The following is a 25,589-nucleotide window of genomic DNA, read 5'->3' as shown; positions in this document are numbered from 1 at the left end:
GGATTGAGTCCCTTATTGGGCTCCCTGTGAGGAGCCTGCTTCTCCCTTTGCCTGTGTCTCTACCTCTTGCCATGTGTCTCTCATGAATAAATAAATAAAATCTTTAAAGAAAAAGATATAAATCTCTAGAATGTAGTTATTATGTCAAAGGCCTTGTTTTTATAGAGTGATGATAAAATTTCCTACTTATGTTTGTTTGGCTCAGTCAATGGAGCATGTGACTTTTGATCTCCGGGTCATGAGTTCAGGCCTCATGTTGGGCGTGAAGCCTACTTAAAAAAAAAAAAAAATCCAATTATTTAAATCCTTGTCACTTTTTTTTTCTCTTCCACTAGACAATTCTCTGTTTTTGTTTCTCTCTTGCATGTTTTGCTTACTGTCTCATTCTCCAACGCCAAACATACACATTCACAAATATTAAAGTGGAAGAAATCATCATAGGTTGATTACTTAAAAATGGACTTCATTAATCTCATTCGATTTATCTTTTCATGAAACATTTGTTGAAAACTCTGTGCTACGCCCTTGGTTACAGAGAATGAAGACATAGTCATTGTTCTCAATGAACTGACAGTTCAGTGGGGGAGGTAGACAGGCATACTGACAATATAAATTAATTTGTTAAGTGCCGCCATTTGTGGAGAGAATGCATGACGTGAGTATAGGATGACTTCTAAAACAGCCTGTAGAGAGAGAATCAGGGAAGGCTTCCCAGGTTGAGTTGAGAGTGAGTTTGAGTTGAACCTTTGGTAATAAAAATTAGCTAGGCAAAAAAGAGTGGCAAAAGTGTCTGAATATAGGCACAGAACATGAAATGATAGAGAAGCGTGATAAAGCATTTCACAAGAAATATGGATATTTTTATATGATTGGAGCTTAGGGAAGTAGTGGGAGAGCAGGTTGGAAAAGAGACAGAGACCAAGTTCTGAAAGGATCTCTATGCCATGCTATTAAAAAACAAAACAAAACAAAACTGTACTTCATTCTTAGAGGAAGAGAGTAAGGGGATTTATTCATTAGCTAGAAAAGCACAATCAATTTGGGTAGTATTTGTGGTGACAAATGAAGACTCATCAATGACATCCAGAGATCTGTTCATTAAGTAGGTGAGATAGGAGGGGGGTAAGATGAGAACTGATGAGGGCTTTATTTTATTTTTTTTAAAGATTTTATTTATTTATTCATAGACACAGAGAGAGGCAGAGACACAGGCAGAGGGAGAGGGAGAAGCAGGCTCCATGCCGGGAGCCCGATGCGGGACTCGATCCCAGATCTCCAGGATCACACCCCAGGCTGTAGGCGGCGCCAAATCGCTGTGCCACCAGGGCTGCCCTGATGAGGGCTTTAAATAAGGCAGTTGTAGGGGCACCTGGGTGGCTCAGTGGTTGAGTGTCTGCCTTTGGCTTGGGTCGTGATCCTGGGGTCCTGGGATCGAGTCCTGCATTGGGCTCCCTATGGGGAGCCTGCTTCTCCCTCTGCCTGTGTCTCTGCCTCTCTGTGTCTCTCAGGAATAAATAAATTAAATCCTTAAAAAAAACATGAGACAGTTGTAAAAATAGAAGAAAGGAGATAAAATTAGGAGCTGTTTATCTGGAATCTTTGCCATGGGAGATGTGTTATATACTATACTTAATTAAACATCCTGGATATTTTGAATACCTACTATATGACAAGCACTGTGCTGGGGTCTTGGGATAAAAGGCGGGGGGTGGGGAGATAAAGGGTTTCTAGCCTAGAGTGGCTAATTGTTTCATGGAGTGCAACAGATTGTAAAGAGAAGAATTACCATGTAGTATGAAATGTGTTATAGATATACATGTATTATGAGAGCATAGAGAACTAAGTGATTATTAATTTCACATTAGGAGGTGACATTGAGCAGAATCTTGAAGGCATTCTATGAAATTTTTCCCCCTGTATCTTGGACTGTATTTAAAACATTTTATAATATATTTTATGCTGTATATATACCCAGTTACTAAACTTTTTTTTGTTGTTTTTTTCCAAAAAACAATACCATAATGCCAAAAGGCAATGAAATGGCCTCTGCCATAAAGTGCTCATTCTGGGCAAAAAGTACTGGATTACTGTCTCTTATCTGGAAAGCATATTTTTATGTGAGGTGAGGAAGGCACTACTTGTTGCTAGTCTGTTTATCTCTCTTTCCCTTTGTTTTTCTAAACTATCTCTTAATTTATTTGCTAGGGCATTGACAACTTTTAAGGCTACTTTTAAGAAAAAATACAGTATTATATGTTCTCAAAGATAATAATGGAAACTTATAGCTAAATAGGATGGATTGACACCCCACTTGCCTCCCCCCCACTCTTCTTTTTTCCTTAGAACTCCCCTGAAATGATAGTAGGAAACAACATTGGATGGGAGGTTTTGATGAATAGAAAAAGTAAAACAAAGGTCTTGGAAATGAAGAAGCAATAAATTGTGGAGGGAGATGTGATGGGAAGAAAGTCTACACCCCCAAAGAACCTTAGAGAAACTTGTGGAGGTTCTAGGGATCTTTAAAGGTTTATTAGGGGAAGTATATTGCTGAAAAGAAATTGGTTGGAAGTCTGTACGTGGAGTGGTTAGTTACGCCGGTATTCTACTTACCTTATGGCAGCTAAGTAATGTTACTCCTTGTCCTGCAGGAAACTAAAGATTTATTTTTTTGCAAGAATTGAATTATGAAAGCTTTGCATTAAGGGATTCCAGGCATGTCAGAAGATAAGAATGAGGTGCAGAGTTGAAAGCAGATTGACTAAGGGAAATATAGTGCGAAGTCACAAATGTAGAGAACAGTCCTCCTTTCCTCTAGACACATTTAAGCCCCTGGGGGTACATATGGAGATAGGTAGATGATTGGATTTAACCCGACTTGAGGCTTTGCCAGCTGAGGCTAAAAGTCAGAGGGATAAAATTTCAGAAGACAAACTTGTAATGTTTGGGACAGTTACATAATATTATTGGACTTGCCTCACACATTAAAACAGATACAGACATACAGGATTTGACTTTGAATCTATAGAGTTAACTTTGTTTAAAAAACATTTAATTAAATAGTTTAAGTAGAGGTAAGGACCTTACTTTTGCCTCATTCATTTGACCTTGGTACTTCTACCTTGTATATAGCCATTTCCTATTTCTAATATGATTTAGTTCTTTATTTGATAGATGTAACCTGGTTCTTAGTACCAACAGCACTTTTCATTTAGAATATGTAACAAATACATATTTTTTTCAAGTCCTCAAGATAGGAAAATCTTTCACTAGTGATTTTTATTAGTCCCTGGAAACTTGTATTTTAGGCTTTTTCTTATTCTTTTATTTTTTAGTAAGTACATAATTTTCACATCAGATAATGGTATTATATTTGCAATAATGCCAGGAAAATTTCTTTTAGTGCCTATTATCTATAAAATTGAGTGATGTTCCTTATTCATTAGATCATATCTGAAATACTTTGCTATTCTGAAAATGCTATGATTATATGTTAGATGTTTTATATGGATAGTATGAGATTCTTAATTTTATTCTTATTACAACTACTAATCTTGTTCAAGGCTAAATTAGGCTCTTAAAGAGTTTTAAATTTTCTCTAAGCAGCTACAGAGATATTTAAATTGGACTATCGTAACTTCATAGATGTTGTCATATATTCAGAAGAAGGAAATAACATTTGAGGAAGCTTTGACAGCTTTGTCTTTTGCATACCCTTGATAGTAAAGGTTAATATTGGATTAACAGATCTACTACTTCTAAACAGTGGAAGAGGATTGGAATCATAAGAGATCCCACTTGGAGGAAAAACAGTTGTTTTTCCAATAAAAATCTCAACAGGAAGCCGCTGAATCTCAATTTAAGGATTCTGTATGTACAGGAAAAAAAATCACACATTCTCATGAAGCAGCAGTTTTTCTGGCTTTGGATTCTTGGAGGACCTATTGTAATATAAAAATAAGTGGTATTTTTATGAATTAACATAGAACCAACCATTGGATAGAAAGTGCCTGCTTTTGGTGTTTCACTATGTATTATCCATTAAAAATAAGAAATGTTAAAAAAAATGCTAAACTGTTTATTGAAACATTTAACTTTTGGCTTTCTTACACGATAAAATATGTCTGCTGCATTTCATGCTGGCCAGGTCTTTGAATCGGAATATGTAATTGTAATGTATTATTTAAGCCCATAGCTTTCATTCATTTGGCTATGATAGGTTTATATGAAGAAAATTAAGGCTTATTGCTTTAGCAAATATAATGAGCAATGTGTTTTTTTTTTTCTTTAGGATCATACAGAGCATACTGAATCAGCAAGACTGGCTGGTGGTGCAGCAAGCATCATGAGTAAGCACAGGGAAGTCTGTTCCTTATCACGTGTGTAAGGGGAAAAAGGTAAGAAAACCTGTGTTCTATTTCTATTAAAGACTGAACTTAAGAAAACAACTAAATCTATAGAAAATAATGCTCATGTATATATGCTGCTTGCTTCATTTATAACTTTGCCTCTTGTTAAACCAGGAGTATGGTGTTAAAAAAAGATTTGACTTAAATCCAGAGCAAAGGGTATTTTTAAATTACTGTTGAATTATGTCAAAAATTCTAATTTTTCTGCCAGTGCTTGGCTTTTTCCTTTTAGAGTCAACTTACACTTTGAAGATAGAATGGTAATTTCAACATGAAAAAGAACATGGATTTGAGCAACATTGTTAAGAGAAAAAAAAAAATCTAATCTTATTTCTCTTTCTTAGTCATCATGTAAGAGCTAAACAATTAAAGCTAATTTGGGGGCAGGGAATCAGATACAGATTTAATAACACTATTTTATTTTGTATTTTTAGATTAATTATGAAGAACAGTAATTTCCAGCAGAAAATTGGAAGTATTTTACTAATTCTTATAGAGCAGGAATCATTGATTTTTTTTCCTGAGTAGGAATCATGTTTGATTTCTTTCATGTCTTACAATTACTTAAGGGGTAGAAAATGGTCTGGCATGGGGGAGGGGGAGGGCAAAGTTGGAGAGTATGTGGGTAAGATTAGTTTCAAAAACTGATTATAGGGATCCCTGGGTGGCGCAGTGGTTTAGCGCCTGCCTTTGGCCCAGGGTGTGATCCTGGAGACCCGGGATCGAATCCCACATCGGGCTCCCGGTGCATGGAGCCTGCTTCTCCCTCTGCCTGTGTCTCTGCCTCTCTCTCTCTCTCTCTCTCTCTCTCTGTGTGACTATCATAAATAAATAAAAATTAAAAAAGAAAAACTGATTATGCCATTCACTAATGGCATGTTGCATACTCTGACTGAGTTCGTTGATTTTTCATTAAACTTTGAGGATAGAGGGATGGGTTGACAGTGTGTGTGATAGGAGATGGAACTCCTATCACAGTGTGTGTGATAGGAGACGGAGCTCCTATCACAGTTTGTGTGATCAGACGGAGCTCCTATCACAGTGTGTGTGATAGGAGACGGAGCTCAGTTGAGAGTGGAGCAGAGTGGCACTTAGTAGTGCCTTCCCCATCAAAACTTCTGTGCCTGCAGCTGGAAGAGTATTTTTTGTACCCTAGCTACCTCATGTGAGAGTATATGAAAGGAGTGCCCTTTTCTGCCTTTACTGGGAAAAATCTTATTCAGGCATTACCTCTTTAGGAAGTTTTCAACCTACTGCAAAAATTATCTACAATAATAAATAGTAAATACTCAGTGATAATCAGTTATTAGAGTATTTGTCATAGTAACCCACTTTACCCCAAAAATATACCCCTACTCAGCCTGATTTAGCTTCACCTTTTCTTTGGCTCCACAGCATTCAGTGCATATATCAATGGTACAGTGTTTTATATATTAAACTCATATGTTTCACTCATATCTGTCTCCAATATGAAACATTAGGTACCTTTTGGTCAAGGACATTGTCTTATTTCTCATTATAATCTAATGACTAGGACAGTACCTGGTACTTTGTATAGATACTCAGTAATGTTTGGTGCATGGATATATACATGTTCATTGTAATTAGTAGATAGCATAAAGAGGAAATACCAGTGAAGAAAACATAAAAGGAGCAATCAGATCAGTGCTATAAAAGTGGGACCCTCTAAGACAGTTTCAAGAGAGTGTCCAAAAAGACTCTGGTCAGTAGAATAAAAAAGGAGACATGTAGAAACCCAACAACAAATGAAGAGGTCCACAGGAAGAAACTGTATTAAATTAAGTAATTATTTTTCTTTTTTTGAGATATACATGTATAATATTTAGTGACTTCTATTTTGGGAAGAGTTAGATGCTTTTATAAGAAATAAAGAATCCTGACATTAGGGGTTCCTGGCTGGCTCAGTCAGTAGAGCATGTGACTTTTTTTTTTTAATTTTTATTTATTTATGATAGTCACACAGAGAGAGAGAGAGGCAGAGACATAGGCAGAGGGAGAAGCAGGCTCCATGCACCAGGAGCCCAACGTGGGATTCGATCCCGGGTCTTCAGGATCACGCCCTGGGCCAAAGGCAGGCGCCAAACCGCTGCGCCACCCAGGGATCCCCGAGCATGTGACTTTTGATCTCAGGGTTGTGAGTTCATGCCCCACATCAGGTGTGGAGCCTACTTAAAATAAGTAAATTAATTAATTTAAAAAATGAGTCCTAACAGGATTTAAATCCTCTGGGAGACCCACCTTATGCAATGTGAACACTGCCCCTCTCCCAAGTCTTCAGGAGACCATATGTTTTTTTTTTTTTTGGAAGATAAAATTAAAGATGCTCAAGACTTGGGGATACTAAACATAACAGATCAAGGATGAGGCACCATAGTGAAAGCAGGGGAATTAAGGGAAATCCTTTATATTGAAATGCGAGACCCTTCCCCTCACTTTTCATTCAGAAGGTAAGTCTGGTTTTTCATCTTTGTATTCCCTTATAGAAGATAATATGAGTCCTCTCTGGAGTCTAAAGAGAAGACTTATCTATACTGACATTTAGAGGTCTCCCAATGAAATAGCTGTATTCCCGCCTGACCACCATGTAATGGAAACCTGGTTTGAAAAGCCAGGCATACAGATCTTCCAGTTGGTTTTAGTACTTCCATTTATTCAATAAATAGACTTCCATTTATTCAATAAATAGGCATTTGGGAAAGAGTCCAATGAGAAACAGACCAAAAGTACAAAAGAGGAACTTGAAGGAAATAATTCAGGTTATGCATTTTTTGTGGGACTATCACAGAAGTGGTGCTATTTTTGTTTTTAATTAATATACTTTATTTTTTTAGAGCAGTTTTAGGTTCATAGCAAAATTGTGCAGAAATTAAAGGGAATTCCCATAACCCCTTGACTGCCCTCGCTCCCTACTTGCCTCCCCCTGTATTGACATTGCTGTGTCCTTTTCATTGCAGCCTATCAGAGAGCACAGATTTCATTTGTCGCATTATTGATGATGTTTTGATACTTGTGTAAGTTGGTGCTTGCCAGGCTTTGCTGCTCAAGTTACTCTTTTTTCCTTTGGTAATTAGTATTTTGTGGAAAAGAACTTTGAAGCTATGTAAATATACCCTTCCTCATCACACTTGGGATTCATTCATTCATATTGCAAAGACTCTTGGTTCTCTTTTTTATTTAGTGGGTTATAATCCATTGCTATCATTATTTATTTTGATTTTCTTATTTAGCCTATGGGAACTTTTTCAGGCTGCTTTCTGTGTCCTTTTGACATGTACCCATATTCTTGGTGTGCATAACTTGCTTTCAGGCACTCAAGATAGGTTGTTCTTTTTTTAAAAATTGAAATATAATTCACGTACCATAAAATTCATTCTTTTAAAATGTAGAGAGTCTAGTGGTTTTTATATATTTTCTGAGTTGTGCAGTCATCACATTCTGTGTAGTTTTAGAACATTTTTATCATCCCCAAAAGAAATCTTATATCCATTAGCAGTCCCTTCCTGTTTCCTTACAATTCCCCCTAGCACCTGACAATCACGAATTAATTTTCTGTTTCTATGGATTTTCCTATTCTGGACAATCCATACAAGTGGAATCATATAATATATAGCTTTTTGTATCTATTTCTTTAATATTTCCAAAATTCATTCATGTTGTAGCATATAGATGTATCATCTGTTTTTATTGTCCTATAATATCCACTTTGTTAATATACCATACCACACTTTATTTATCCATTTATCAGTTGATACACATTTGGGTTGTTTCCACCTTTTGCTGTTGTGAATGATGTTGCTCTGAGCATTTGGGGATTAGTTTTTGTGTGAATATGTTTCCATTTCTCTTGGGTATAAACCTAGGAGTGGAATAGCTATGCCATAAAGGTAACAGTGTTTAACTTTTTGAGGAACTGCCAAACTGTCCTTCTAGCAATGTGTGACAGTTCATATTTCCCTACATCCTCATCAAAGCCCTTGTAGTTTTCCAACTCCAGCTTGGAATCAGCCATTTCTCTTGGAGCCCCTTGCTTCCTTTTCAGTGGATGACAATACTTAGAAACCAAATCTGGTGCGAGGTATATGCTCATTGTTACTTAAGTAAAGATAGAATTTTGCTGCCCCAAGATCCTGTGCACAGAGCTAGAGAATATGTGTGTGTGTGTGTAGACACACATTTATATCTATATCTATTGTGTGTGGACCTATATACATTATATCTTTGTCTTTGTCTTACTGTATCTGTTTCTTGAAGTCTGTGAGTTCATACTGATATCTAGAATTCCAAATCAATGGTGCAGGGTTCTTTCTGGTTTTCACCTTTTGTGCATTTTAATTCCCTTATCTATCAGAAAGAAACCTTGCCTCTGGTGCCCTTCATCTAGTCACTTATTTGATCCATCTCTGCATGTAACCGAACCGATCCCTTATCACTGTCTCCTTCTCCTTCCCCTGGCCCTTCTTATCCTGCTGAGGCTCTGACCTGTCACTCTGGCCTGCGCTCTTACATCTCCTCCTCACCTCTTCTGCCTGTGGACTCTTTTCACTCCCCATTCCAGACCATCCCCTTCCTGTGGATGGCTTCTTCACCTCTCTTGGGCTCTGACACCACACTGCACTGTCTTTCTGCACAGACAGCTTCCTCACCCTGCTGCGTCTCTGACTCCTTATGTTGGGCCACCAAACACAAGGATATCTACTTTACCAAACTTGGACTCTAACTTCCCCTTATACAGATGCTCTCTTTATCCTGCTCCCATGTCTATTGAGTTTTTCATAACTTTTTCCCTTTTATTATTTTTTCAACTTCTTATTTTGTAGTAATTATGGATTCACAGGAAGTTGTAAAATAGAATAAAGAGTTCCTGTGTACCCTTCATTTATACCCTTTATTTCTCGTTGGTTACATCTTACATAACTATAGAAAACATAAAAACCAGGAAATTTACATTTATCCATTCATCGGTTGATAGATATTTAGTTACCATCTCTTGACTGTTATGAATAGAGCTGCTGTGAGCATATTCATGAATGTATATCTCTCACATTTGTCACATGTAGATTTGTGTAACCATCATTACTGTTGAAGATATAACAGGATTCTATTATATCACCGCAGAGATCTCCCTTGTGCTCTTCCCTTATAGTCACATGCACCCTTCTCTCTCTCTCCTCTCCCATATTTAATGGCTTTTTAAAATTAAAAACATTATTACAAGTCACAGGAAGAGCTGAGTAAGCATAGAGATAAGCCATGTTATAATCGTGAATAGAAAGACTTAGTATCATTCCCAATCCTGAGTGAGGGGCAGGCTAGGAATTCTAATTTCTGGAAGTTGATTTTATTGGAATTCCATTCTATCCTGTTCAGTTGTCATTTTGGAGCCACTTGGGATAGTTTTTCCCCTAGCTGCTGGCTTTATTCAGAGAGCCCAGTCTGGCCCCTTCCACTGTAGAAACATCTATACATTTGCAGCCAGTAATTTCCATCCTCCCTGCTTGCTTTCAAATCCTAGGCCTAAAGGTTCCTGTTTAGTTTTGCAAGCTCTGTGGACTGACACCCTTCAGTTCTTACTCATTGCTGTGGCTTGCTTGCTTCTTGGTTTATGTATCTGTATATTTCCTTTCTTGCTTTTGAGTTTGACTGTAGAAACTATTTTAAAATAAGTTATTTTTTCTAGAATTTCTATATTCAGAGTGAGAAGGAATGCTTCCTACCACACTAGCTCAGTACATTCTTTTTCTTTTGAAAAAATTCAAGCTTATAGAAAAATTGAAAAATAATACAATAAAGACCCATATATCCTTCACCTAGATTCACCAGATTTTACCATTTTGCTTCTTTTTTGAACATCTCTCTTCCTCCCTCCTTTCTCCCTTCCTTTCCCACACTTATACACACATTCACATATTTTCTTTTTCTGAATCATTTGAAAGTTAAATACAGATAATACAACACTGCTTTCCTAAATCGTTCAGCGGGCATCTCCTAAGAGTAAGGATATTTTCCTACAAAATCAAAATGACATTATCACATCTAAAAAGAAGATTATTAATGTATCACCTAATATATAGTCCAGATTTCCTGGATTATCCTCTAAATGTAATTTTATTTTTTGCTGTGTATGTGTATATGTGTGTTTTCCTGATCTAGGATCCAGAGAGCATTTGTGCATGGCATTTGATTATTTAATCTCTTTAGTCTCTTTTAATTTGAAATGATGGTTTTTGTAACATTGAATTTTTTGGAAAGTTCAGAACAGTTGTATTATAGAATGCCTTGCATTCTAGATTTGTCAAATTGTCTCTTCAGGATTCAATTCAGGTTAAACATTTTTGGCAAGAATACTGCGTTGGTAATGTTTTAAACTTCTCATTGCATCACATCAAGTGGTGCATCATGTCAGCTTGTTAAACTGTTGGTGATGCTAAGTTTGATCATTTGGTTTAGGTAGTAATTACATCTTTTTACTATAAGCATATTTTCTCCTTTGTGATTAATAATCTGTGGACTAATACTTTGAAGCACTGTGAATATTTTCTTCCCCCAATGACCATTTATCTGAAGGCTTTCAATTCTTTTTTTTTTAATATTTTATTTATTTATTCATGAGAGATACAAAGAGAGAGAGACAGAGACATAGGCTGAGGGAGAAGCAGGCTCCATACAGGGAGCCTGATGGCGGGACTCGATCCCAGGACCCCAGGATCATGACCTGAGCTAAAGGCAGACACTCATCCGCTGAGCCACCCAGGCATCCCACTTTAGCAGATTTTTTGATGCTGGCCTGAATCAGTAATTATCATTGGAATTCAGCACACCTTCTTGGCCAGCTGTTCACACAGTAGTCCCTGCTTATCTACAGGGGACACGTTCCAAGACCCCATTGGTGCCTAAAACCATGGATAGTACCAAAACCTGTATATACTGTTTTTTCCTATATAAACATACTTACGATAAAATTTAATTTATAAATTAGGCAAAGTAAGAGATTAACAGCAATAACTAATAATAAAATGAATAATTATAACAATATACTGCAATAAAGGTTATATAAATGTGCTATAGTGCTTCCCATTGCTTAAAGTAATACAGTACCTTTCTCAGACTGGCATTCCACAGCATAAATAATATGATGCCTGTCTACATCTCCAACTATGTCCTAATGTTAACTATTTAAATAAAGTCCTGATCCAGTTTCAATGATCACTCAGTAATTGCCCACCCCTAGGGTAATTCCTTATATGTCTCTCCCTGTTTGAAATTTCATTTCTGCATCTTGCCATCTGGAATATCTGTTAAAATTTTTCTATCCTTCTGGACCCAGTTCCAACCCATAAATAATGCTTTCTTTGACCATCCAGACAGTGGTCCTGCCCATTTCTTGAACTTTTATAGTACTTACTCTGTAGCACTTACCTGTTAATTTTATCTGACAAATTGATCAAGTAGTACTTTGTGTCTCTTGTACTGTGTTGTAACTAAATTCATTTATTGGGTGGCCCGGGTGGCTCAGCAGTTTAGCGCCACCTTCAGCCCAGGGCGTGATCCTGGAGACCTGGGATCGAGTCCCATGGCGGGCTCCCTGCATGGAGCCTGCTTCTCCCTCTGCCTGTGTGTCTGCCTCTCTCTCTTTCTCTTCTCTGTGTCTCTCATTAATAAATAAATAAAATCTTAAAAAATAAACTCATTTATTATTGTATTAATTTTCCCATTGTTGTTTACCATTAAGTTATAAGCTTGATGTTGAGAATGATGTATGAGAATTGAATTGATTACAATACCCTACATATAGTAGATGCACAATATATATTGGATCCAATTATTTATTAATATTTTATATATAATGACTATGAAATAGAGTATTGTAGATGTATATTATATGTGCTAGATTGTGTGTGTGAGAAATTTCATTGATGCTCTTAGCATTAGAAAGTTTAAATATGCAGTCTTTATCAAAATACAATGGCATGTATATGAAAATTTTGAACTATAAATCATTATACACAAAAGATTTAAGAAAAACCATTAAGGGATTATTATGCAGTCTATTTGTCTAGGGAGCCTGATGTTAACTTAATGTTAAATTATTTAACAGGAACCAACCAATAAATAAAAGTTGGGTGAATAATCATGGGGAAATACTTAATAAATCTGTTAAATCCCCTGAGTTTTTTTTTTTTATTGGTAAAATGAAAGAAATAATCTTCACACTTTATGTGTCTCAGAGGAGAAACACTACAAGTCAAAGAAAATTCACGTGTTAGATTTACCTCAAAGTTTGTAATAGTAGTTAAATTTTTATTTTCCCTCTTCTTATGCTTTTATTAGAATTTTATAAAATTGTAGTTATTTATTCATGAAAGCCGCAGAGAGAGAGAGAGAGAGAGAGGCAGGCAGAGACACAGGCAGAGGGAGAAGCAAGCTCCATGCAGGGAGCCCAACGTGGGACTCAGTCCCAGTTCTCCAGGATCACACGCTGGGTCAAAGGTGGCGCTAAACCACTGAGCCACCGGGGCTGCCCCTCATTTTACTTTTTATTTAAATTCAGTTTGCCAACATGCAGTGCAACACCCAGTGCTCATCTCATCATGTGCCCTCCTTAATGCCCATCACCCAATAACCCTATCCTCCCACCCACCTCCCCTTCTGCAACCCTTTGTTCCCCAGAGTTAGGAGTCTCTCATGGTTTGTCTCCCTCTCTGATTTTTACCCCTGCTCAGTTTCCCCCTTCCCTTATGATCCCTTTCACTATTTCTTATTCCACATATGAATGAAATCTTGTGGTAATTGTCTTTCTCCGATTAACTTATCTCACACAGCATAATACTCCCCAGTTCCATTCACATCAATGTAAATGGTAGGTATTCATTCTTTCTGATAGCTGAGTAATATTCCATTGTATATACATACCACATCCATTCATCTGTCGAAGGACGTAGTGCCTCCTTCCACAGTTTGGCTATTGTAGACATTGCTGCTATGAACATTGGGGTGCAGGTGCCCTGATGTTTCACTATATCTGCATCTTTGGGGTAAATACCCAGAAGTGCAATTGCTGGGTCATAGGGTAGCTCTATTTTTAAGTTCTTGAGGAACCTCCACACTTTTCTAGAGTGGTTGAACCAGTTTGCATTCCCACCAACAGTGCAAGAGGTTTTACCTTTCTCTACATCCTCTCCAACATTTGCTGTTTCCTGTGTTTTTAATTTTTGCCATTCTCACTGATGTAAACTGGTATCTCATTGTGTTTTTTTTTTAATTTTTTATTTATTTATGATAGTCACACACACACACAGAGAGAGAGAGAGAGAGAGAGAGAGAGAGGGAGAAGCAGGCTCCATGCACCGGGAGCCCGACGTGGGATTCAATCCCGGGTCTCCAGGATCGCGCCCTGGGCCAAAGGCAGGCGCCAAACCACTGCGCCACCCAGGGATGCCCCTCATTGTGGTTTTGATTGATATTTCCCTGATGACAAGTGATGCGGAGCATTTTCTCATGTGCTTGTTGGGCTTGTGTAGGTCTTCTTTGGAGAAATGTCTGTTCATGTCTTCTGCCCATTTCTTACCTGGATATAGTTTGTTTTTTTTGTGTGTGTGTATTGAGTTTGTTAAGTTCTTTACAGATCTTGGATACTAGCCTTTTATCTGATATGTCATTTGCAAATATCTCGTTCCATTCTGTAGGTTGTCTTTTAGCTTTGTTGACTGTTTCCTTTGCTGTGCAGAAGCTTTTTATCTCAATGAAGTCCCATTAGATCATTATTGCTTTTGCTTCCCTTGCCTTTGGAGATATGTCTTGCAAGAAGTTACTGTGGCCAAGGTCAGAAAGGTTGTTGCCTGTGTTCTCCTCTAGGATTTTGATGGATTCTTGTCTCACATTTAGCTCTTTCAACTATTTTGAGTTTATTTTTGTGTATCCTTATTCAGACCTTTTAGGGGAATTGTGATATTACCTCTCCTCCCATCTGCCTCCCTGTATACCAGTAAGAAACCAAGCAGTTTACAAAGAACATTGAGAAATTAAAGAGATAGATAAATATGAGGATTATTAAAATACAGATAAAAATGGGATAATGTTTATTGAACAACTACTGTGTGCTCTTGGCATTCTCTTAAGTAAGTGACATACCTAGTATGTAACCACAGAATGTACCCACAGAATGCTTTAGATGAATTAATACCAATAAAGACTTAGAAATAGTACTTGAAGAAGTTCAAAAAGAATAACTAAGGGTTGCCTGACTGGCTCAGTCAGTAGAGCATTTGACTTGATTTCCAGGTCATGAGTTCGAGCCCCAAGTTGGGTGAGGAGATTGTTTTAAAAACAACCTGAGACATATCCTATTCAAATGTACCAATACATTTTGATTATTGTCAGCTTAAAGGTTTCTAGACCTTATTAGCTTAAAGATCTTAGCATACCTCATACTGATGTTTTATAGTTTACCATGGTCTGAGTAGATGTATAAGACATTTTATCCTTGTTTACTTAAGATTTATAAATTATATAAATATTTGTATTCATAAATCTTTTTTCCAGCTTATTGAGATATAATTGACATATAACATTGTATTAGTTTAAGGTGTACAACATAATGATTTGATATATGTATATATTAGAATGATTACCACAATAAGTTTAGTTAATATCCATCACTTCAGACATAGTTGGCTTTGTGTATTTTCATTTTTAAAATAAATACCTAGTAGAGGAATTGCTGAATCATATGGTAGTCCTATTTTTAATTTTTTGAGGAACCTGCATACTCCTTTTCATACAGTTTGCATTCCCATCAACAGTACACAATAACAATTACACTTATTATTTCTGTGTATTTTTTAGTTGGATTGTTTGGGTTTTTTTTGTTTGTTTGTTTTTGCAGTCAAGTTGTGAGTTCTGAATATATTTTGGGTATTACTCCTTATTGGATATATGATTTGCAAATATTTTCTTCCATTCAGTAGGTTGCTTTTTATTTTGTTGATGGTTTCCTCTGCTGTGCAGAAGCTTTTAAGTTTGATATAGTTCTACCTGTTTATTTTTGCTTTTCTTGCCTTTGCTTTTGGAGTCAGATCCAAAATATCATCTTTAAGAACAATGTCGGGGGGTGCCTCGGTGGCTCAGCGGTTGGGCGTCCGCCTTTGGCTCAGGTCATGGTCCCGGGATCTGGGATCGAGTCCCACATTGAGCTCCCTGCGGGGAGCCTGCTTCTCCCTCTGCCTGTGTCTCTGCCTCTCTCTCTCGGTCTGTGTCTCTCATGAATAAATAGATAAGTAAATATTAAAAAAAAAAAAAAACAATGTCAGGGAGCTTATTACCGCCTTTGTTTTCTTATAGGCATTTTATGGTTTCAGGTCTTATGTTCAAGTCTTTAATCCATGTTGAGTTAAGTTGACCTTTGTGTTAATCTTTGTGTGTGGTATAAGATAGGTGTATGGTTTCATTCTTTTGTATGTGGCTGTCCAGCTTTCCCAACACCATTTATTTTTTTTTATATTTTTAATTTATTTATTAGAGACAGAGAGAGAGAGAGAGAGAGAGAGGCAGAGGGAGAAGCAGGCTCCATGCTTGGAGCCTGACAAGGGACTCGATCCCAGGTCTCCAGGATCACACCCTGGGCTGAAGGCGGTGCTAAACCGCTAAGCCACCGGGCCTCCCCCCCAACACCATTTATTGAAGACTATCCTTTCTCATGTATTGTTGACTCCTTTGTCATAAATTATTTGACCCTATATGTGGTTTTATTTCTGGGATCTCTTTACTGTTCCAATGATTATGTGTCTGTTTTTTTATGTCAATACCATACTATAACTTTGTAATATAGTTTAAAATTAAGAATTGTGATGGTAAAAAAAAAAAAAAAGAATTGTGATGGTTCCAGCTTTGTTCTTTCTCAAGATTGCCTTGGCTCTTCAGGGTCTCTTGTGGATCCATTCACATTACTGGATTTTCTTTTGTTTTTGTAAAAAATGCCATTGGAATTTTGATAGAGATTACATTGAATCCGTAAATTGCTTTGGGTAGTATGGACATTTTAACAATATTAATTTTTCCAATCTATGACCTCAGAATATCTTTCCATCTGTTTGTGTCTTCTAATTATTTCATCAGTGTCTTCTGAGTGCTGATCTTTCACCTCCTTAGTTGAATTTATTCCTAGGAATTCTATTCTTTATGATGCAATCATAAATGGTATTGTTTGCTTAATTTCTCTTTCTGATAATTTGGTGTTAGTATATAGAAACCCAAATGATTTTTGTGCTTCACTTAAAAATTTTTTTTTAATTTTAAAAATTTAAAACTCTATGCCACACATGGGGCTTAACTCCCAAACCAGAGAACAAGAGCTGCACACCCTACTGACTGAGCCAGCTAGGCATCCCTTGTATATTGACTTAATCTTGCAATGTTATTGAATTCATTTATTCTAACAGGTTGTGTGTGTGTGTGTGTGTGTGTGTGTATCTGGAGTCTTAAGGATATTCCATATGTAATATCACGTCACCTGCGAGTGCAGACAGTTTTACTTCTTTTCTGATTCATGTGCCTTTTGTTTCTTTTTCTTCCTAAATGCTTTTGCTAGGAATTCCAGTATTATGTTGAATATAAATGGTGAGAGTGAGCATCCTAGTCTTGTTCTTATGCTTAGAGGAAAGCTTTTAGGTTTTCACTGCTGAGTATGATGTTAGCTGTGGGTTTGTCATAGATGACCTTTATTATGTTTAGGTGTGTTCTCACTCTACCCACTTGATTGAGGGTTTTTATCATAAATAGGTGTTGAATTTTGTTAAATGCTTTTTCTGCATCTATTGAGATGATCATCCTTCATTTTGTTAATGTGATATACTACATTGATTTATAGATGTTGAACCATCTTTGTGTCCCTAGAGTAAATCCCACTTGATCATGGTATATGATCTTTTTAATGTATTATTGAATCTGGTGTGCTAATATTTTGTTTTTGGATTTTTGTATGTATATTCATCAGGAATACTGGTCTGTAATTATTTTTTCGTTAGTGTCTTTACCTGGTTTTGGTATCAAGGTAATGTTGGCTCTGTAAAATGAGTTTAGAAGTGTTCCTCCCTCTTGTATTGTTTGGAAGAGTTTGAGAAGCATAGTATTCTTTTTTTTAATATTTTAAAAATTTATTCATTTGAGAGAGCAAGAGCATGAGCAGTAAGTAGGGTTAGAGAGAGAGGGAGAAGCAGAGTTCCCACTGAGCAGGGAGCCCGATGCCGGACTGGATTCCAGAACCCCAGGATCATGACCCGAGCCAAAGCCAGACACTTAATCAACTGTGCCACATAGGCACCCCAGTTCTTTTTTTTTTTTTAATGTTTGATAGACTTCGTCAGTGAAACCAACTGGTCCTAGAGTTTTCTTTATTGGGTGGTTTTTAATTACTGATTCAATCTCCTTATTAGTAATTGGTCTGTTCAGATTTTCTGTTTCTTCATGATTCACTCTTGGTAGGCTGTATTTGTCTAGGAATTTATCTATTTCCTTTAGGTTTTCCAGTTTGTTGGTGAATAATTGTTCATAGCAGTCTCATGATCATTTGTATTTCTGTTATCAGTTGTAATGTCTATAAATTATATTTTAGTAATTGAAAGTGTAATACAGATTTGACCTACTTTCTAGGTTTAAATAAGTCTCTTCAGGGTGTTTCCTCACCGATGGAGAATTACTTCCAAGCAGAAGCTTACAACCTGGACAAGGTATTAGATGAATTTGAACAAAACGAAGGTGAGAATTTATTTTGGTGAATCTATTTGAATGCATTTATGATGTGGAGAATGTGGGGTATAAGAGGATGCAACACTTAAAGAAAATAAAATGACTTAATAATTTAATAATAATAGTATTGTATTTTAATACCCAGAAGAAGAACTAACATTTTTTAGCACTATGTGCCAGATATGATGGTAAACCATTTACATAGGCTGTATTATTAATCTTTGAAATAATCCCATGAAAATAGATTTTATCTATACTTTATAGATGAGAGACCAGAGAGATTAAGCAATTTCCCCAAAGTTAGTTAGCTGATAAGTGGCAGGATGATTAGTTATCCAGGCAGTATGATACTAGAGCCTGAATTTTCTTTATACAACAAATTTATGGTCAAGAGAAGCTTTAGAATGTGTGATTATATTTCCTAAACTAAGAAAAATAACTTATTGCCTGTTGATTGGCCAATAAAGTACACATACATTTTAAACCTAATTTTAAAAGACTTACAGTTTTAGGAACACCTGAGTGGCTCAGTTGGTTAAATGTCTGCCTACAGCTCCGGTCATAATCCCAGGGTCCTGAGATCGAGCCCCACATTGTGAGGAGTGGGGGCCTCCCTGCTTTGCAGGGGTCTGCTGCTCTCTCTCTCTTCCTCTGACCCTCTCCTTCAGCTCAGCTCTTTCTCCTTCTCTTTGTCTCTCTCGTGCTCTCTTACATGCATTCTCTCTCAAACAAATAAAATCTTTTTTTAAAAAATAAAAGATTTACAGTTTTAAGTTACTGCCAAATGGTTAGATAAAATGTCTGCTTAAGAGTCACTTCATTTAGGAAAACCTTTTCCTTAAATTTCCCTTTCAGTATGATTTAAATGAATAAGCCACAATTACTATCTTTTAAAAAGATTTTATTTATTTATTTGACAGAGAGCACAAGCAGGGGGAGCAGCAGAGGGAGAGGGAGAAGCAGGCTCCCTGCTAGGCAGGGAGAGGGAGAAGCAGGCTCCCTGCTAGGCAGGGAGCCTGACGGATGCAGGGCTTGATCCCAGGACCCTTGGGATTATGACCTGAGCTAAAGGCAGATGCTTAACTGACTGAGCCACCCAGGTGCCCCAGGATAAGCCACTATTAGATTTTTCCTTCCCTGGTATTCTCCCACCCCCCCCCCCCCCCCCGTCTCTCTCTCTCTCTGTCTCTCTCTCTCTCTCTCTGCCTCTCTTCTTTTCTGAAAGAGAGAGCACTAGTGGGGGGGGGGGTGAGGAGAAGCAGATTCCATGCTGAGTGGGGACACCCCCCTCCCTCCCAGGCAGGGCTCCATGAGCCCTGACCTGACCTGAGCCTAAGGTAGACAGACCCTTAACTGAGCTACCTAGGTGCCCCCTGGTATTCTCTGTTTCTAAAAGGAAATGACATGTAACAAGTTTACAAAGTGATCTATTTCGATCTGAAGTCCATGATTTTAGTAATGGACTCCAAACCTTTACTGTTATCCAGTGATTTTAGGTTGTTCTTTGATAGCAGTTGGGAAGAAAGATTAGGTTTTTTTTGTTTTGGTTTGGTTTTTTAAAGATTTTATTAATTTATTTATTTATTTATTTATTTATTTATTTATTTATTTGAGAGAGAGAGAGAGAGAGAGCGAGCATCAGCTGAGGGAAGAAGCAGTATCCTGGGACGATGACCTGAGCCAAAGGCAGATGTGTAACTGACTGAGCCACCCAGGTGCCCCAAGAGATTAGTTTTAATGTTGCTGCTTTGGGTCTGTGATAGAGCAAGCCTTACAGAATTATGAGGGTAAGGAAGGAAAAGGGAGAAGGAAGGATACATGCAGTAGCCTGCTCTTCTCATATTTAACCTTTGATGACCCACAGCTACTCCATAGCCATAGGATTCATGTAAATGTGAAATTAATCATTTAGGATTTTATTGGATCTACACACCAAGGTGGGAGGTGTATTTTTATTTTATTTTCAATCATTTATACAAATAATTTCTCAATCCTTTCTTTGGTGTGGCCCTCTGTGTACCATGGTTATTTACTATGAGATACCTATACAGGTACAATACCTAATCATATGAATAGTATACATCTAGAATACCGTTGACTCTAATAAAACTGTTAGTTCATTCCATCAATCTTTTTGTGACCTCTGTAGATTCTAGTAGGGTACTTTGTATATAGTTGATTTTGAAAGTTTTTTTTTTTTTTTGAATCAGTAAAAATTGTCTTAGTTCAAAAATACAGCATTTGCTTATAAAAAATAATTCCCTTAGAAGGAGAACTTCAGAAGCCCGATTCTTGTTTGAAACTATGTTGTTTACTTGTTTTGAACTACTTTTAAAAAATCTTAGTACTAGTTGCATTAAAACTATCACCTCCAGCGTGGTATCTTTCAAAGTATATTTTAAATAGCGTGATTTTTTATTTTGTGTTAATTTCCTTCTTTAAATGAAAAACCACACACAGACTGTGATGACACTAGATAATTAACAGTATGTATATGTAGTAGGTGGTTGAATAATGAAATTTTTGATAACTGACTGATCATTCTTACTTAAATATTATTGAATATTCTTGTAAGACACAGCATTTCCTGTTTATTTCAATGAACCATCTTGGAAATAATGATGCTTTTTTTTAAAGGAAGTATATGTTACTAAATCTCAAATCTGCTAGTTCAAATTTGATCAACCCTGTATTTAACACTCAGAGGATTTAAGACCATTTTCCAAACATTTTGATGTTTTATGACCTTTATCATAAAGGTCCTTTTTAGCTGCTTTTCAATTCTTCCTTACACAAATTCTTTTTTCAACCCAAACTGATTTTACTTATTGCTCCCTCAGATTGTTGTGTTTGGGGCTATACTTGCTCCCCCTTAGGAATGAACTCTTTTCATTTAGCTGCTTTTCAATTCTTCCTTACACAAATTCTTTTTTCAACCCAAACTGATTTTACTTATTGCTCCCTCAGATTGTTGTGTTTGGGGCTATACTTGCTCCCCCTTAGGAATGAGCTCTTTTCCAAACTTTAATAAAATTGTTTTCAAAAAAAAAATTGTTTTCAAAGCCCAGCCCATTTCTTCCTGCTTCTATGAGGCTGCCTTAGCCTCTAAAATATTTCTTCTCTGAATTTATTTTCTATTTATTTTTGATACATAATAGTTTTCAAATACTAATGCTGTTCTGTACTGCTCATTACTCGTGTGTATTATATCTGTTTCTTATTTTTCTAACTAGATTATGTACTTCTTGAAGGCCAGAGCTGTCATTTAATCTTTATGCTTCTTAAGCACAATGCTTTTACTATGATAGGTACTCACTAAGCATATATATATTGTGTACCTACTATATACCAGGCACAATGCAAAGTGAAGACTTACAATGATGGAGAGAAATGGTTGTTGTCTGAAAAAGGTAGAAGCTATTGCATCATAGCATAGTAAATGCTTTAATAGTGATATGAAAGGTCCTAAGGGGGCATCAAAGATAAATGTTACTACCTAAGGGAAAATATATCTACATAATTTCAAGACTGTGATTATTAGATTTACTGTAAGAAGAGAGCAAGAAAGACAATAAATGCATTACTTATTTTTTTAAGTTGCACATATAGCACATATATAGTTATAATTAGGAAAATAATCATCATAGTTATAATCTCTTAAAAAGTAAACATGAATTTATGCTTATGGATAGAAGTTTGGGGCAGCCTGGGTGGCTCAGCGGTTTAGCGCTGCCTTCAGCCCCAAGGCGTGATCCTGGAGACCTGGGATTGAGTCCCATGTCAGGCTCCCTGCATGGAGCCTGCTTCTCCCTCTGCTTGTGTCTCTGCCTCTCTCTCTCTCTCTCTCTCTCTTCTCTCTCTGTGTGTGTGTCTCACATGAATAAATAAATAAAAAATCTTTTAAAAAAAAGAATATAAGTAGGTTGATTTAATAAGATAAATGAATATTTTTCTGTCAAATATCCTCAGATAATAATATAAACCTAATTAATAATGTGACTCAGTTATAATTTCACATACTATAGCAAACTTTTTAAAATGCTTATTATGGACAAATTTCAAATACATACAAAGAGTAATGTAGTAAGCTCTAGTATACCTATTTTCCAGCTTCAACAACAGTTATCATCCTGCCAGTTTTCATTTGTATCTTCATTCACTCCTTGCTGCTTATAAGTTTTTTACTGTTTTTTAAGATGAAATTTACGTACATTAAAATGTATGATCTTAACTGTACCAGTTTTGACAAATAAATCTATCCCTGTAACCCACATCCCAGTCGTCATGTAGATCATAGAGCATTGTCTCCCTAGAAAATTCCTTTGTTTTCCTTCCCACTTAATTAGTACATCTTTACCACTGTCCTAACTTTTTTCACCTTAGATTAGTCCCCACCCTGTGTTGTATCCAGCCAATCTAAGGTCCTTCCCATTGCTATTCCGTGCCCCCACCACCAAGTACAGCCTATGTGCGATATTAATTATGTTACTAGATTGAGATAGAATTCTTTTGTTGTTTGGAACATTCTGGGATATTACCACTTGGTGAGATGTAGGAACAATCTTAAGCATTTTTTTTTTATTCTTAGCTTAAAAATTAGAAACTTCATATTCTAGGAATATTCTATTTTTAGATATCCTAGGAATATTTGATTTCAGAATATCTGCAAATGTAGTTAATTAGTCCTAGTTTTTCCATTGTCACCAGCAAACTTATTGTAATTATTTATTTTTTCAGATGAAACAGTTTCTCCTATTTTATTGGATACCAAGTGGAATAAGATTTTAGATCCCCCTTCTCACCGACTGTCATTTAACCCTGCTTTGGCCAGTGTGAATGAACCTCCAGTTTCTAATGAGTCACAACCACAACTAAAAGTCTTCTCTCTGGCTGATTCAGCTTCTCTTACCGCAGAGGGAGAGGACCATTGTGCTAATGGACAGGACTATAGTCTGAATCCAGAGATCAACACAATGTGGATTGATGAAAATGCCATTACAGAAGATCAGTTAATTAAGAGGAACTGTAATCGAGATGATCAATGTAGTACTATCCAAGTGGGAGAGAAGAAATGTGGAAACGTAGCTTGTCTGCCAGATGAGAAGAATGTTCTTGTTGTAGCCGTCATGCATAACTGTGATAAAAGGACATTACAAAGCGATTTGCAGGATTGTAATAATTATGACAGTCAGTCCCTTGTGGATGCTTTTAGCTGTTCATTGGATAACGAAAACAGACAAACTGATCAATTTAATTTTAGTGTTAATGGGTCCACTGAAAAAGATATGAACTCAGAGAAACAAATGGATCTGTTGAACAGACCAAGTGCAGTGGGGGATTCTGTTAAACATATGTGTACTACTTCATCTGATAATCTAACCAGTGTCTGTTCCCCTTCACAATTAAAGGATGATGAAACAACAGGTAGAGACCCATCCATGTCTGTGATTACAAGTTTAACAATTGATTCAGTAATCTCATCCCAGGGAACAGATGAAGGTCCTGCTGCTAAAAAGCAAGAGAACTATATTCCAGATGAAGTTCTCACTGGCAAAACCGGCTCTGCTAGGACAGATCTAGGGAGTCCAAACTCCTTTTCCCACTTGAGTGAGGGGATTTTGATGAAAAAAGAACCAGCAGAAGAGAGAACAACTGAAGACTCTGTCCGATCTGGTCTATCTTTGCTTCTCAAAACAGACATGCCTAATGGGTCTGGAAGGGATAATAACTGTGAACAGTTTTCAGATTGTCTTGTGCCCGGTGACATTAGAGCTGATAAAAAGGAAGGTTGTGAACGTGCAGAAATTCTTGGCACTTCAGAACTTCTTAATATGACAGAGCATTTCTCTGACTCTCAGGATATGACTAATTGGAAATTGACTAAACTAAATGATATGAATGACAGCCAAATAAATAAAGAAAATGAGAAGTTTCTGCCAATGAATCAGCCTGAGGACATTTACAATGATAGTGGAGGAGAGTGTGAGAGAATGGCAGAAGCAGATCTAGACTTAAAAGGAACTTGCATGAATGAAAGTGAAGGAAGTGATTTCTCCACTATGGATACACCAGCAGCAAATTCTCTACCTAATTGTGATTCCTATGGAATGCAGAGCCCAGTTGTTTGTTTTGTTCCAAAGACCTTACCCTCCAAAGAAGATTCAGTAACAGAAGAAAAGGAAATAGAAGAGAGCAAGTCAGAATGCTACTCAAATATTTATGAACAGAGAGGAAATGAAGCCACAGAAGGGAGTGGACTACTTTTAAACAGCACTGGTGACCTAATGAAGAAAAATTATTTACACAGTTTCTGTAGCCAAGTTCCATCCATGCTTGGGCAGTCTTCACCCAAGATAGTAGCAAATCTGCAATCTATCAGTGTTCCTTTTGGTGGTGCAAGACCCAAGCAACCTTCTAATCTTAAACTTCAAATTCCAAAGCCATTGTCTGACCATTTGCAAAATGACCTTCCTACAAATCGTGGAAATAATATTAAAAACAAAAATGATGTTCTTGGGAAAGCAAAATTAGGGGAAAACTCAACAACCAATGTATGCAATGCCTCTTTGGGAAACATGTCGGTTGCTGATACAAATGGGGAACATTTAGAAAACTACGAGTCTGGGATATCCAGTAGACCGTGCCTTGCATTAGCTCCAGAAAGCCCAGATAATGATCTCAGAGCTGGTCAATTTGGAATTTCTGCCAGAAAACCATTTACTACTCTGGGTGAGGTGGCTCCAGTATGGGTACCAGATTCTCAGGCTCCAAACTGCATGAAATGTGAAGCCAGGTTCACATTCACCAAAAGGAGGCATCATTGCAGAGCATGTGGGAAGGTAAGTGGTGTATTTATCAGGTCAGAAATATGACATGCCTATTTTATTGAACTCAATTAGAGATTAATAAAGGCAATATAAAGTGAACATAATTCTGATTAAGATGATATTATAAATAGCTTGGAACACCCAGTTCTTGTAAATCTCTAAATAAAAAATGACCTTGCTGAATTTTAGTGTTTATATAATTTTTTTTTTTTTTTTTTTTTTTTTTTTGTGCCAAGATTAAGCTGAATCTCTTACTAGGAACAGATGAAAATTGAGGAAGTGCTAACTTTGTGGTTTCTATATTGATAGATACTTGGTTAATGGAATAGTTTGAAATAAGGAAGTTATTTTTTTTTTTTTTTAGGAAGTTATTTTTTTATTTTAAGAAATACTTGTGAGATCCCTGGGTGGCTCAGCGGTTTAGTGCCTGCCTTCGGCTCAGGGCGTGATCCTGGAGTTCTGGGATTGAATCCCATATCGGGCTTCCTGAATGGAGCCTGCTTATCCCTCTGCTTCTGTCTGCCTCTCTCTCTCTTTCTTTCTTCTGTCTCATGAATAAATAAGTAAAATCTTAAAAAAAAAAAAAAAACTTGAT

The 25,589-nt window shown here is 36.8% G+C and overlaps 1 protein-coding gene across 3 annotated transcripts in view; it reads left to right on the top strand.

Annotated features, from left to right (window-relative positions):
• ZFYVE9 (zinc finger FYVE-type containing 9) overlaps positions 1-25,589 on the top strand; it is a 184,199-nt gene that overhangs the window by 51,572 nt on the left and 107,038 nt on the right. For 2 of the 3 annotated variants that reach the window (XM_025420053.3, XM_025420052.3), the window contains exons 2-4: positions 4,289-4,394; positions 18,072-18,176; positions 22,905-25,006. In XM_025420053.3, coding sequence (XP_025275838.3) covers positions 18,107-18,176; positions 22,905-25,006 — 2,172 coding nt within the window. In that variant the 5' untranslated portion in view covers positions 4,289-4,394; positions 18,072-18,106. The remainder of the gene's footprint in view (positions 1-4,288; positions 4,395-18,071; positions 18,177-22,904; positions 25,007-25,589) is intronic. The other variant, XM_049094283.1, reaches the window with a different exon arrangement.

The sequence above is a fragment of the Canis lupus genome, chromosome 15 (assembly GCF_003254725.2).
Source record: "Canis lupus dingo isolate Sandy chromosome 15, ASM325472v2, whole genome shotgun sequence".
Taxonomy (NCBI): domain Eukaryota; kingdom Metazoa; phylum Chordata; class Mammalia; order Carnivora; family Canidae; genus Canis; species Canis lupus.
Note: the sequence above shows the minus strand (reverse complement) of the source record. Positions and strands in the feature narration are given on the sequence as shown.